This window comes from Hippocampus zosterae, chromosome 15 (assembly GCF_025434085.1).
Source record: "Hippocampus zosterae strain Florida chromosome 15, ASM2543408v3, whole genome shotgun sequence".
NCBI lineage: Eukaryota > Metazoa > Chordata > Actinopteri > Syngnathiformes > Syngnathidae > Hippocampus > Hippocampus zosterae.
Window position 1 is genome coordinate 327663 of NC_067465.1, and position 12841 is coordinate 340503.

A 12841-nucleotide genomic window follows, 5' to 3' on the forward strand; every position below is an offset into this window, starting at 1 on the left:
GTTCCGGCACCCCTCGCCCGTTATTTGACTGAATTTCACAAAAACACGCTGAGAGGGGGAAAAAAAGCATACTGTAAATGTTGATAGGTGCACGTTAGCTACTTTGGCGCTAACGTGCTTAACTAGCATTCATAGCGTTTATACTATGATATATTTGATTTCAAAAGGAATACTCAAATCCAGAGTGAATTAATTATTAACGATTTTCTTTTTGATATTTATTTTATTCATTTTATATGTCACAATTTGAACGGTAATATGCACTGTTTAGCACGTATACAAAAAGTACCTTTCCTCCTCAAGTTGTCGTTCGCGTTCGTAGTCTCGCGATACTTGACGCGAGCTCTGGCTCGGCAGATTCTGAGCTGTGGGCGATCATGGCGGAGCGCAGAAGACACAAGAAACGGATCCAGGTGTGATGATTATCTTGCCCTCCTCTACGGTTGTAGAAGCTCAGCCGGCGGCGCGATGGAGTGCGCCCGCCTGTTGTCGACTCGCGAGCCCGCTCCAATCCCGTCTGTTGCCGGCTTGGCGAAGCTAAGTGATGCTAACGTGGCTAAGTTAGCTTGCTTTACAACGACAGTACATTAGAGTCGTGCTGCTCGGCTGAAATGTTATTTGAAACGCCGTCTCCTCGCATTTATCCAACAGTCATCATACTGTATATATAATCCATTCTAGAACAATTTACCGTCTGGCGTGCCTCATCAATCGGGATGTTTCATGGCTGAAGCCACCTCAGCCCGACTCTAATGCGCGACGTGTTTACATAATGCGAGGAGGTAACATGTGGCACTGCGTTGTCATTTAGTGCAAGTATACAGTTACATAATGTGTAGTGTTGGTGTAATGAGCGGCAAGGTAACCCTCAAACCGCACAACACTCAATATTGACACTGTCGATCAAAAACGAACATCGATGTGTGTGCGTGCAGGAGGTGAGCGAGCCCACCAAGGAGGAGAAGGCGGTGGCCAAGTACATGCGCTTTAACTGTCCTACAAAGTCCACCAACATGATGGGCCAGCGAGTGGACTACTTCACCGGTAATTCATCCTCAAAGCTGCAGTGACGGCAAACCAAATGGCCATATTTCAGCCAATTGGCGGCCATAAGAAAGTCATGTCCCGGAAAATGTTTTTCCCCATGTGCCAGCTTCCAAGGCGGTGGACTGTTTACTGGACTCGAAGTGGGCCAAGGCCAAGAAGGGCGAGGAAGCGGTCTTCACCACCAGAGACTCGGTGCTCGACTACTGCAATAGGTACCCACACCTAGCCAGTAGCCACGCCGCATGCAGAGCGTAGAATCAAAACACGTTTGTGTCCTTTCCTCGGCTGCTCAGACTCCTCAAGAAGCAGTTCTTCCACCGAGCGCTCAAAGTGATGAAGAAGAAGATTGAGAAAGACGCCAAGAAGGACAAGAAGTCCAAGGGTGACAGTGGCAAGGAGGAAGACAAAAAGGGCAAGAAGGACAAAGACAAGAAGAAGGAGGTGACGGATGCTGGTGAAGCCAAGAAGGACAAGAGTGTACGTTTGATGGATTCGTTCTGATCTCGCTCGTATCTCGAGGCACTGCACTGAAGTTGTCATGGACAGTGAGCGATGTCCGTGTTATGGTTGCAGGACGACAGTCCCAAGAAGAAGAAGGAGGTGAAGAAGAAGTTCAAACTGGAGCTGCACGAGGAGCAGCTCTTCCTCGACGGAAACGAGGTCAAAGGACGCGTGTCGCCCGGGCGACCGTTTCACTAAATATTTGTTTTCAATAATAATCTCTCCTCTTCAGGTCTACGTGTGGATTTACGACCCTGTTCACTTCAAAACATTCGCCATGGGGCTGGTCTTGGGTCAGTTTGCGCCGCGTGCTCGTCATCTCTTCTGCGCATGAAATGTCTCCACGAACCTTTGAACACGTTGTCGCCATCGTCAACAGTGATTGCCGTGATCGCCGCCACGCTCTTCCCGCTGTGGCCCGCAGAGATGCGCGTGGGCGTCTACTACTTGAGTGTGGCGGCCGGCTGCTTCGTGGCCAGCATTCTGCTCCTCGCCATCGGTAAGAACGCTCGCCTCGCTCTCTTTTTCCAGCCGCCGGCAGTCTAGAACGAGAAGGAAAAGGAGGTGAAAGGGCACCACGACACTGCATAAGCGTTGCCATGGCGGCACCGAGGTAGAAGGCACACCTCCCGCCGAGACCAAATGGTCTACAGTTGGATGTGAATTCAAAATGAACTTGCCTCTTTGGAATGGCGAAACGCAAGCATGCTCACTTGACTCTGCTGCCCCCGCGTGTACGAAAACAGTTACTGCAGGGCTGCTGTTGAAAATACATTTACGTAGCGCATCAATATAGAATACTGTCTTCTTTAAACCGTAGGAAAATATTATTTCTGTGTAGTTATAAAATCCAACAAGATATTTAACACTTGACATTGTCTGGTTTTGACATCTTGCGTCCACTCACCTTTTAAACGGCTTTTCTGTCCTGGCGACGTTTCCTCTCTCTCTCAGCTCGCTGCATTCTCTTCCTGCTCATCTGGCTGGTGACGGGCGGGCGTCACCACTTCTGGTTCCTGCCCAACCTGACGGCCGACGTGGGCTTCATCGACTCCTTCCGCCCCCTCTACACGCACGAGTACAAAGGCCCGCGAGGCGGCGGCGCCGGCAAGAAGGCCAAAGAGGACAAGGACGCCGGCGGCGCGGACGAAGCCCGCAAGTCGGACAGCGACGACAACAAGTCGGATAGCGAGAAGAAGGACGAGGAGGAGGAGGAGGACGAAGAGGACGACAAGGAGCGTAAAAGCGGCGAGGAGGAAGAGGAGGAGGAGGAGGAGCGCCGCTCGGACACGGACAGCGAGCGCAAGGAGGAGGAAGGATCGCAACACAGCAACGGCAACGACTTTGAGATGATCACCAGGGAGGAACTGGACCAGCACACGGAAGAAGATGAAGATGAAGACGAGGAAGACAAAGAGGAGGAGCGCAAAGACACTCAAATCCACGTGGCTCAATCATAAACTCCAAAAGAGGAATCCCGTCGCGCTCTGCTGACTGTCCGCCCCGCACAACTCATCTGCCATCCTTTCCTGCGTCATTTCTCCTTCGCGTTGAAAAACTCTTGGCATTTTCCAAATGGGAAACTTTTTGCGCGAATTAACGGTAATAAACCAAGAATTCATCAAATGTACCTTTGGCTCGTAATAGAGAACTTTAAATATAGTTGGGGGCTAATGAAAGTAAATTTAATGCCCTCGCACGTGGGCAAGGAGAGCTATCTATTTTACACGTCTGCTCATGACAACATTTATACCTGCGCTTGAATGCTTTATGGATTCATGAAATTACCTTCAATTCTCACGGGATCGTTTCCAGTTTGGAAGACGTTATTTCCAAAATTCACCGTCTTAACTTCCCCTGGAAATCTACCAGAATTTCACCCCCCGCCTTCTCCCCCCCCAAAAAAACAGGTCAGCCACTAGGCAAGGTCCAAAAGAGAAGCCTCTTTTTTTATTATTTTTTTTTTTTGGTGTCATCACGGCCCACACTTGATGCGACAGAGAGGGACCAAACCTTTTTTAATATTTGTTTTGTTTGTAAAGGAACCGAAATAGGCGTGCAGAGATTCGCCAAGGTGAACTTGATTTGTTTTTGTGGGCGTGGTCAACTGGATGGCAGTGAACTTTCAAAGTGAAAGTCCACTTTCAAAATGAAAGGTGCCAAACAACACCAGGAAGTGTGATGAGAGACAGCTCATGTCACCCAAAAAACAAACGAGCACAGTGCACCAGTGTTGAGGAGGATCACATTATGAAATGGATCATATTTTACCAAGGAGCAGGAGGGCACACAAGAGAACCAAATTACACCACCAAAAATATTTTGGGGCAGGGAGGCGTCCCATGTGTTACAAAAAACAACAACTTTGCAATGAAGCCTAATCTTACACAAATAAAGGTATTTTTTTTCCTCTCCTAAAAAGTTGTAATTGTTCAAGTGTAATAACACAGAAATCAAACTGCAATTTCTGCAAAGGCTAAATATTCGGAGAACAAAGTTAAGATTTTTACAAAGTGCCGTGAAGAAAGGATCATCGTTTCAGTGGTCACATGTAAAGTAAATGATACCTTTACACTTATAACATTGTGACTACATCCCAGATTCATTTATTTTTTGTTCTCATAAGAAATAGGTTTAACCGACTTTATTTTCCTAAAATGAAGGAGAAAAAAAGCCACCGATTGTCATTCTGACTTTATTTTGTAAAGATTCTGACTGGTTGAAAAAGTTGTCGTGGTCTCATTTCGTTTTTCGTGTGGCGCTCCTACTCCTCGGGAATATTTGGATCTATGAGCTCAAAATATGCATACCGTGTTTGCAGTCCATGTAACTGCTTCTTTGCGTCTTCCCTATTATTAGGAGGTGTTCAATATATTTGACTATTCCCCTACCCGCCACCGTGTTTATGTAGCTTTTATATGACTTCATGTCAAAATAACCGTAGAAACATCTCCATCTGCTGCTTTTTTTCTGTCCCTTTAATTTATTCCATTTACTTTTTTTTTCCATTTTCTGTCTCATCTAGTCATCATTTGTGTTCCCTCCACTTGCTCTCGTACAATGTAGTATATGATTAAAATGACAGAGAAGTCAACGTTTTCTCTTGTGTCCTCTGTCTGCGTATGGTTGTTCACGTTCGATTCTCACGCAATAATTTAATAATAAAACCAGTAAGAATAATGGATGTCTGGAAATATCTTATTGCAATAAAAACAGAGAAAGCACCAGTAAGCGTTTCAGCTTTATTTTCGTTTTGAAGCCGCCATTTTGGGCTCCAAACTACACGACACTTTTCAGATCAGTGATTGCCAAACATTGCTCTACAAAATATACTGATTCACCCTGACTGGTCGGACAAGTATTTACTTCAAACTAAACGTTTAGCTCGTCTATCCCAGGCAGAACAAATAGAGGAGGAAGGTTTTTTCCACTAGATGACAGAAGGTACAAAGAACCTGAATCTCACATATTCACAGTTCTGCAATTACAAATGTGCATGTTTTTTGGGGGGAGCAAGTGAAGTACAGGTAATAATACTTTGGCGCCATCTGGTGGAATCTACTTAAGGTGTAAGTCATTGATAGTATTTTTCATCTCAACTGGCATCAGTCAAATCCTTGTACCGCCAAAATCACTTTTCAGGAGGCCAAAAATGTTTTGATTGGTCAGCAATTTGTATAAATACTTGCCGTGTGTTGTGTGTGGTGGTGGCATGCTGCGTGAAATACGTGCCTTGGCTCAAGAAAGGTTGGGAAACAACGCTTTACGGGGTGATGTGTGACGTTTTGAAAAGATGTAACTATGAACCAATAACTATGAACTAACATATAATTTGTACAAATATATATACATAAAGGTTTCTCTTAATTTGACACTGTGTGGAATGTAAAAAAAAAAAAAAAAAAAGGGACAGGATCTGGCTCAGGAACTGCGATGAGTGGGTGCGAGTGTGCGGAAAAGGGGTGCGCGGCACGAACCGGGCTCAGTTGTCCGTGTCGGACGCGTCGGACGCCTCGGCGAGGCGCGTCTGCCGCTTGCGCACGTTCCAGTGCAGACACTGCGCCAGGCTCTCGAACCAGTCGTACACCAGGTCATGGCAGCAGATGGACGGCACGGGGTAGCACGACGTGGTGATCTTGATGCTAAGCACACAAAACAATGCGGATCATTAGAAATGGCCATGTGGAATGACACGCAAAAAACTCGCAGTTCATTCTTGACAGTAAAAACAAATCTCATTATTTATCAAAAAAAATAAATAAAAGACTAGTCAATCAATTCCAACAACCCATGAATGTTCAAAGTAGTGGGCGTACCAGTCGCCATGTTGGATCTCTTGTCTCTTCCTGCCATCGAACGATACCCAGGCCGTATTCCTGGCGTCGGGGGATAAGGTGATCTGGGGAAAAAAAATTGTATCATATAAAAATATAATAATAATAGAGAGCGAGAGAGAGAAAATGTGGTACCATGAGCTCCACTCCGGCGGGGACCACGATGGGCCTGAAGGAGAGCGAATGCGGGCAGATCGGCGTCACCATGATGGCCGGCACGTTGGGATGGATCATGGACGCCCCCGCCGCCGCCGCGTATGCCGTGCTGCCCGTCGGCGTGGAGACGATCACGCCTGACGGAGGACGGTCACGGCTTAACGCTTGTTGGAAAGGCCGAGACGAGTAGAACGCGGCGGGCGCGGGTCCTCACCGTCGCCTTGCACGGAGGTGATGAGACGTCCGTCCAAGTACAGGTCCACGTTGGACAGGTAGGATGAAGGCCCGCGGTCCACCACCACCTCATTCAGCACCTACACATGCAAACATTGGTCAGTCGACACTTGGCTTGACGGCCCATCCCGCCTCTGTGCTACAATAACGTTTCATTGCACATTCACTACACTAGGTGTCGCTAGCGCCCTGCTTGTCACTCTGTGAGTATTAGTCGGCGGATTGCTCCACCTTTTGCTTTTCTTTCTTCTTCATAAGGATGCAATGTGATGTACAATTGACATTCTAAACTTTTTCCCGAAACAAAAGGCACTTTTTTTTGGATCTAGGCTCTCGCTCAGCCAGCACAGAAATGAGCAGGGCGCTTGATCCAGTCGTTCCCAAATGTGAAAATTGTTGCCGCTAACGATTGCCGGACTCCGTTAGATCCAAACAAGAAATGATCGGGAGGGTGCATGCGGCGCGCGCAAATGAGCGTCCCGCGCGACAGATGCGCCGACGTCAGCCCCCGACCGAGCGCGCCCCCGAGAGGAGGTCAGACTGAGGCGCCGACGGAAGAATCATCAGTCGGCCTCTTCGGTCTATCGATGAGATCAGACACGCAGGGAAGAGGAGGAGGCGCGAGGGGGAAATGATCCACCCCGGTGGCGTCCGCCCGTGCGTGCGTCAGCAGACTATTTGGTGTCGGCTCGGCTGTTGACGCCACGATCTCCGCGGCAACCGGGCTCAACACGAGCGGCTTTATTATGACTGTCGCCGCGGCAACGCGGCCTGCAAATGCGTGCAACGGGCAGGAAGAAAAACCAACAACGGAGGGGATGAAAGTCGGAGGGGATGAAAAGGAAATGGGATGACGGCACCTCTTTTTCAGAAACGGAAGACATTACGTCTACACGGCGGCAGGACAGAGAACTGAAACGAACACCGTGGCTCGCTCGCGTCGAAAGCAATTGTCGAAGGTCATATTCTGGATGCGAGCGACTTCTCGCCGTCATCTTGCACGGTGTGTACGTCTCGTGCGTTGTTGCTCCAGCAACGCCACTATTTTTTTTTCTCCTTTTCCCTACAGGATAGCATTCTTTGTGCCTTGACATACAAGTTTCATTCGATAAGCGACGACGCTCATTCATGAAAACGGCAAATCATCTCTTCCCCATCCAAACAATTGTTGCAAAATGGAGATGTGAAGAAGCAAAAAATACAATTGGCCGAATAACGGCTCGCATCTTGAAAAAGCAAAGCGGTTGCCTGTGGTGGGCCATCTCTCAAGGCGCCGCCGTCCGGTTTTCAGTGACGGGAGACGAAAGGAGCTCACCTGAAGCTGCAGGGTGACCTTGCCTGCGTCGCTGCTGGTGTAGCGGTGAGGAACCAGTCCGTTGATTTGCGCTTCCTGATCCTGTTCCCGCCGCTGCGGCGGCGGCAGCAGCTCCTTCACCACCTTCACCTTCAGGCGACTGCGCAAAGTGATGGCCGCGTTCCCTGAACATATCGCCGGAATGGTTTGAAAATGACGCGTCTGACGCAAGTGCCGCAAACTGCGCAAATGTGCGTTGGTGCGACGCCGCTATTGCGTTCTGGCCCGTTGGTGCCGTCGGGTGTCGCTAATCGAAAAGCATCTCTTCTTGCCACCGTCTTTTGACATCCCTGGAGAATTACGGAGCGTTTCAGGGGCGTTGCAAATTTTCGCCGGTGGCAGGGCAATAATCTGATTAGCCGTGTGTTGTCGTTGGGCGTCCCTAATCAAGTGTCTGCCGAGCATGGCCTACCTTCAAAGACTTTGTCCACTTCGGTCTTGTACGACTCAAATTTAAAGGGCGTCAAGAAGCCCAGAGAGCCCAGGTGGAACGCCATCACCGGGGGAACGCTGCCCTGGACGAAGAGACCTTTGAGGTGACTTTGAGCGATCCCCGGACGCTGGCGCCGACAAGACGCCAAAGAGACCTACCTGGAAGAGAGAAGAAGCGTAGAGCAGCGTGCCGTCTCCGCCCAGGCAGATGATCAGGTCGATGCAGTCCGAGATGTCGTCGTAGCCTGCGGTGGGTGACAAAAGCAGATTGCTCGGCGCAGAGAAAAAGTCGACACCCCCCTGGCGGAACGTCACATTTAGCAAAGATGAAGTGGTCTGAGAATTTGGCATCGCGGTTGTCGTGGGCAAAAGGACGAGGGCTTTATCGGAAGACTTTAACATCTCTTCCATTCGGAATGGCATTCGCGTCTCAGCGCAAATTACGTGAACGTCCAGCCGCGCGCATCGAGACCATAGTTTTGCAGAATGCGCTTACTATGTCACATACACGGGAGGTCAAAAGTGGGCAAACGACAAAAGGACAAAATACATTTCTTGCAAAAGGCATATGGAATGTTTAGCGGCATTCCCCCCCCCCCCGGGTCAATTGAGGCTCACTCACCCTCTCGAAAGGTGCACAACTGGTTTCGGATGGAGCCAAAGTTCTCATCTTTGGAAAGCGTGCCGTCGTCAGCCACCCGCCGCTCCACGTACACCATCATTTGCTTCTCCTAATTGGCACGCACAAACACACTCACACTAGCAGGGCTGGACTGGCACACGCACAAAAAAAAGAAAAGGTCCTGGCCTCCAGCCAGCGTGCGCTTGCAACGCGTTCTGTAACTGACAAAACACCGTCCGCAGTCGGGGTTTAGCGAAATAAAATGCGCAGATATCCAAACCACAGTCAAAGTGTGTGCATCCAAGTTCATTTCAAAATTCCCGTTTTCCCCGCGGGAGCGATTCATACTTGCACACCTAGCTGCTATGGAGCAACTTTTTGTGATGAAAGGACGTTAATATTAGATCTTGTGTTTCTGCATCGCCATTTTTGTACTGCTGTAAATGTCTTACTTTTAACACTGCGCAAAGTCCAAATCCACACCAAGAGCTCATTTGTTGGCAGCAGTCAGGCAACCCAAACACGCAGACGCACCTTCTTTCATCCAAACAGAGGTGCGTGGTTAGCGAGCGCGCGGGCGTACCTCCACGAGAAAGCGGCACAGCTCTTTGAAAGGCTCCGCTAGGCTCTCGTCTCTGATTTTCCTGATGACCAGGACGTTGACGGGAGGTTTGTTCCAGGTGAGGCGCTGGCTTGCCGGGTCCTGGATGTGCCTGCCAAAACCACAGCGGACCTCAGCGCCGTCTCGACGGGATTCCTTGGCCGTTAAAAGTTCAACGTCCTTGGATACGTTCGCGAGGTCACCAAAATGACAAACGAGCGTCACGTGCTCCCTTTTGCATTTTGCTTCTACGGTACCTTTTTTCTCGCTCCTTCTTACTGCGACGGCTCACCGGCATTGTTTTGATCGACTGGCACACACGCTCCGAGGAAAACGCACGCTGACATGAGGTGAGAAGCATGTGTAGTTGCCTGTTCTGTGACCATGCCCATGCTGAGATAAAAGAACCAATCACAGCATTCCTGTTTTTTTTAAATAATCTTATCTCACAGGGTTACGCAAGTCTTTCAGTGTCAATGTCTACACACACACACACAGAGGCATAGCCGCAAACGTGCCGACAAAGAAAAAAAAAGTACCGTATGCTTTTTTTTTTTTTACATTTTCAGTCAATCAGATAGGTAGCGATACAAATAGAAACAAAAAGACAGAGAAAGATGGTATCATAGAAATATTCTGTCGCTAGAGAAAAAGGGACAGAGATAAGAGACGGACGGACGGATAGACGGACTGACATTGGCACGAGGGGGCGTTGGCGAATTAAAATTCGAATCATGATTTGCAGACTCGGATCAGACGGTTGGACGTCATCGCGACCGGCGTTTTCTTTACATGACAACAGTTCCGGACTTAAACCACCTCAAGAGTTCATACGCATGAAATCAGAGCCGATGTTCTTTCGACAATGTTTTTCATGGCACCCTGAAAATCTTAACCAGCGATTTGATGTCGAGCAAATACACGTAGGCGTGTTGATCCCCACAAAGAAACAAGAACGGAAAGGGCCTGCAGTAAAGGCCTGGAAAAGAATCTCAAAATTAAGACCGGGTCGATGCAGCGATTGCTAGTCTGCGTTCTGTCACCAAATATCAAATGCGATTGACTTTGAGTTCATTTGATGATGTCTCTTCTAATTCTTTTGCTCACTTGAAACGCAAGCCCGAGTTATTGAATGCGTCTAAATGCAAATGCCATGAAATAAAAGCTGAAATATTGACTGTCTCTTATTCATTTCTTGCTCTACAACAAAAATGGAGGAATTGACATTGCCCTTCCAATACTTTTGGAAGGTATCGAAGACAGATAGATGGATGCACTTGCTGTGTAATGTTTAAAATGATCAAACAGACTTTTTTGCGCACAGAATTAAGTTTCTCTTTGTTCAGTGCAAAGGAAACGGGGTACTAAAACATAAATGTAATGAAATTGTTTTAAAGCACACAACGACACATGTTCACGAGTATGTGAAGAAAGAAGAGACCTAGAAAATGTGAAATGAAGACGATTCCTTGACGCTGGTATTACAAGCACGACTTAAACGGAGCGCAGAGGGGGAAATGATGACAGTTTCAAGCATTTTCAGCCATTTGCCTGCGATTTGAATCAAGTATTGTACATTCAAAGGCCTTTTTTCATTTTTCAGTGCATAATCACGCGGTCGCTTACATGACTGAAGTGGGGTTAGGAAGAATGCAGGCTTTGGGTCCAAAGTGAGTGGCTGGATAGGGTCCATGAAGGAAGTGAGCTCTCCTGCAGAGGGACAAGGAAGAAGTCAGGTCAACCCACCCATGCCAGTGGCATGAGCGACCAGCTGGCATTTGGCCCGAGCAAACCTCTTAGGCGAACTTTCCGCTGCGTCGCTCACTGAGCCGCACGCCTCCGAGTGCTCACGTTGGCCCGGCAACCTCCGGCGCTCCGTCTCACGGAGCAGCTGTTCCTGACCCTCCCCCCGCCGCCGTCGCCGCCGTTCTTGCCGCTGCTGCTGCTGCTGCTGCTTGGCTTCTCGCCGTCTCTTGGGCTCGCGGTGCTCGGAGGACGAGCAGGAGGCCCACGAAGGGGGCCGCGCCGGCTCGGGCGCTCGGCTTGGGCAGGATGTCGGCTGAATTGTCACGCTGTCGGGCTCCGACGACGTACCGCCTTGAGAGTTCTCCATGCTGCGCTGTGGCAAAAGCAAAAACGTCAAAGCAGTTGTACCCAAGTAACTCAAACTAAATAAGAATAACTTGTTTCCTTTAGACTAAGGGGAGTAAAACAACCAAAATAATGACTAATTAACAACAACAAATGTCAATCATAAATTCATATGACTTCAGAATAAAATCAAGGTTATTGGCAGATAACATTAATAATCATAAATAAAATAACTCCACTAATACGACTACTACTACTTATTATTATTATTATGGTTGCTGTTGACTTCAGAATAAAATTTGCGTATTTGGTGGGATTTTTTAAAACATAAAATTAGTGAGTTGTAATCTTAAGAATTCATTTTAAAAGTATATAATAATAGTAATGATGACAAAAACACGGTTACTCTATAAGTAATAATATAATTGGATGGATTGAATCATGCGTTGTAATTTGTAACTATTTGGGGAAAAAAATCCACCTTTTGCTGACTATATACTGTATATTGTTGGATTATTATTATTAATATGATTATTATGAAGGTAAAAATAAAGGCAATTTCAGACTTAGTGCAAAAGCCACCTAAAGAAAGGTTCGTGCAAAAAAAAAGGTTGACCTATTGCTACTACTGATGATGATGATTGCAAACGTCATCATCATGCGCCATCCGCCGTCGTTAGAAACTATATTCAAAAATAGCCGATAATTTGAAAAGCAGTTGTTGCCTTACTAGCACTCCTTTAACTTATGTACAATATAAATTACATTTTTTTACAAAGATACATGGCCGTATTAGGCTTATAAAACAAATTTACAAAGTGCAGCGCCAAGTCGTCGTCCAACAAACAACCCATGAAATTAAACAATTAGCTAACCCAAAATGTAAGTCATACAAGTCAACAATTCTCTGGCAGCTATCTGAAAACGTCGGAGACGCATTAATTGCCTCAACTAGTGTGTTGACCGCTAAATAGCCGGCTAGCCGTTGTTCAGTACGTACCGTAGTTACGGCAATGAAAAGCAACAGAAGTTCATAATGGATGACAAGAACGCCGTCGTCGGGACGCGGAGCAGCGTCGCAAATCTGACGGGCAATTTGTGTTCCTCATTAACTGTCACTGAGACACACCGGCGTCAAAACACCCCCCCAAGTGACATTAGCAAACCGCGTGACGGTGACCGCGAGTTTGACGTCACCGCGTGATCGAGAGCGTGCGTCTCACTCGGGGGGTATTCAGGCAGGATTTGGTGCCAGATGGGTGCAACAGCGCCATTGGTGGTCGTTTGGCGGTTTCATTGAGAATTACGCCCCGAGTGCAGACTCAGGGCGTAATTCTCTATGAATCTGCTCTCTATGAAACTGCGGTAGCACACAACTACACTGTGCGTAATTATGATACGCCGAATAATTAACATTGTGTGTGTGTTGCCTGCGAGTGTGTGTATGTGCGCACGTGCGCTCGTGTCGC

The 12841-nt window shown here is 47.7% G+C and overlaps 2 protein-coding genes across 3 annotated transcripts; one reads left to right on the forward strand and one right to left on the reverse strand.

The window, feature by feature from the left end:
• The first annotated feature begins 295 nt into the window (after window positions 1-295).
• On the forward strand, window positions 296-4210 carry sec62 (SEC62 homolog, preprotein translocation factor). Its single transcript, XM_052088052.1, has 8 exons — window positions 296-413; window positions 936-1044; window positions 1154-1259; window positions 1341-1524; window positions 1621-1707; window positions 1781-1841; window positions 1928-2047; window positions 2503-4210. Exons 1-8 carry the CDS (start codon window positions 378-380, stop codon window positions 3006-3008), a joined length of 1209 nt encoding a protein of 402 aa, XP_051944012.1. The 5' UTR covers window positions 296-377; the 3' UTR covers window positions 3009-4210.
• Window positions 4211-4776: 566 nt separating this feature from the next.
• On the reverse strand, window positions 4777-12577 carry nadkb (NAD kinase b). Of its 2 annotated transcripts, none has more exons than XM_052088044.1 (12): window positions 12373-12577; window positions 11075-11395; window positions 10908-10991; window positions 9264-9393; window positions 8681-8789; window positions 8218-8303; window positions 8039-8141; window positions 7588-7751; window positions 6253-6352; window positions 6018-6175; window positions 5865-5947; window positions 4777-5690 (listed from the first exon to the last, which is right to left on the reverse strand). In XM_052088044.1, exons 2-12 carry the CDS (start codon window positions 11392-11394, stop codon window positions 5531-5533), a joined length of 1497 nt encoding a protein of 498 aa, XP_051944004.1. In that variant the 5' UTR covers window position 11395; window positions 12373-12577; the 3' UTR covers window positions 4777-5530. The 2 variants fall into 2 exon arrangements, with proteins under 2 accessions (XP_051944004.1, XP_051944003.1); XM_052088043.1 differs by having other exon boundaries at window positions 11075-11400.
• Window positions 12578-12841: the final 264 nt, after the last annotated feature.

Coding starts and splice junctions, on each gene's coding strand:
- sec62 (XM_052088052.1), top strand. CDS start 378: ATGGCGGAGCGCAGAAGACACAAGAAACGGATCCAG. Junction 414..935: donor GACACAAGAAACGGATCCAG/GTGTGATGATTA, acceptor GTGTGCGTGCAG/GAGGTGAGCGAGCCCACCAA. Junction 1,525..1,620: donor AAGCCAAGAAGGACAAGAGT/GTACGTTTGATG, acceptor TTATGGTTGCAG/GACGACAGTCCCAAGAAGAA.
- nadkb (XM_052088044.1), bottom strand. CDS start 11,394: ATGGAGAACTCTCAAGGCGGTACGTCGTCGGAGCCCGACAGCGTGACA. Junction 8,304..8,680: donor GTTGTGCACCTTTCGAGAGG/GTGAGTGAGCCT, acceptor CACCCACCGCAG/GCTACGACGACATCTCGGAC. Junction 6,353..7,587: donor AGGTCACCCTGCAGCTTCAG/GTGAGCTCCTTT, acceptor TTGCATGTGTAG/GTGCTGAATGAGGTGGTGGT.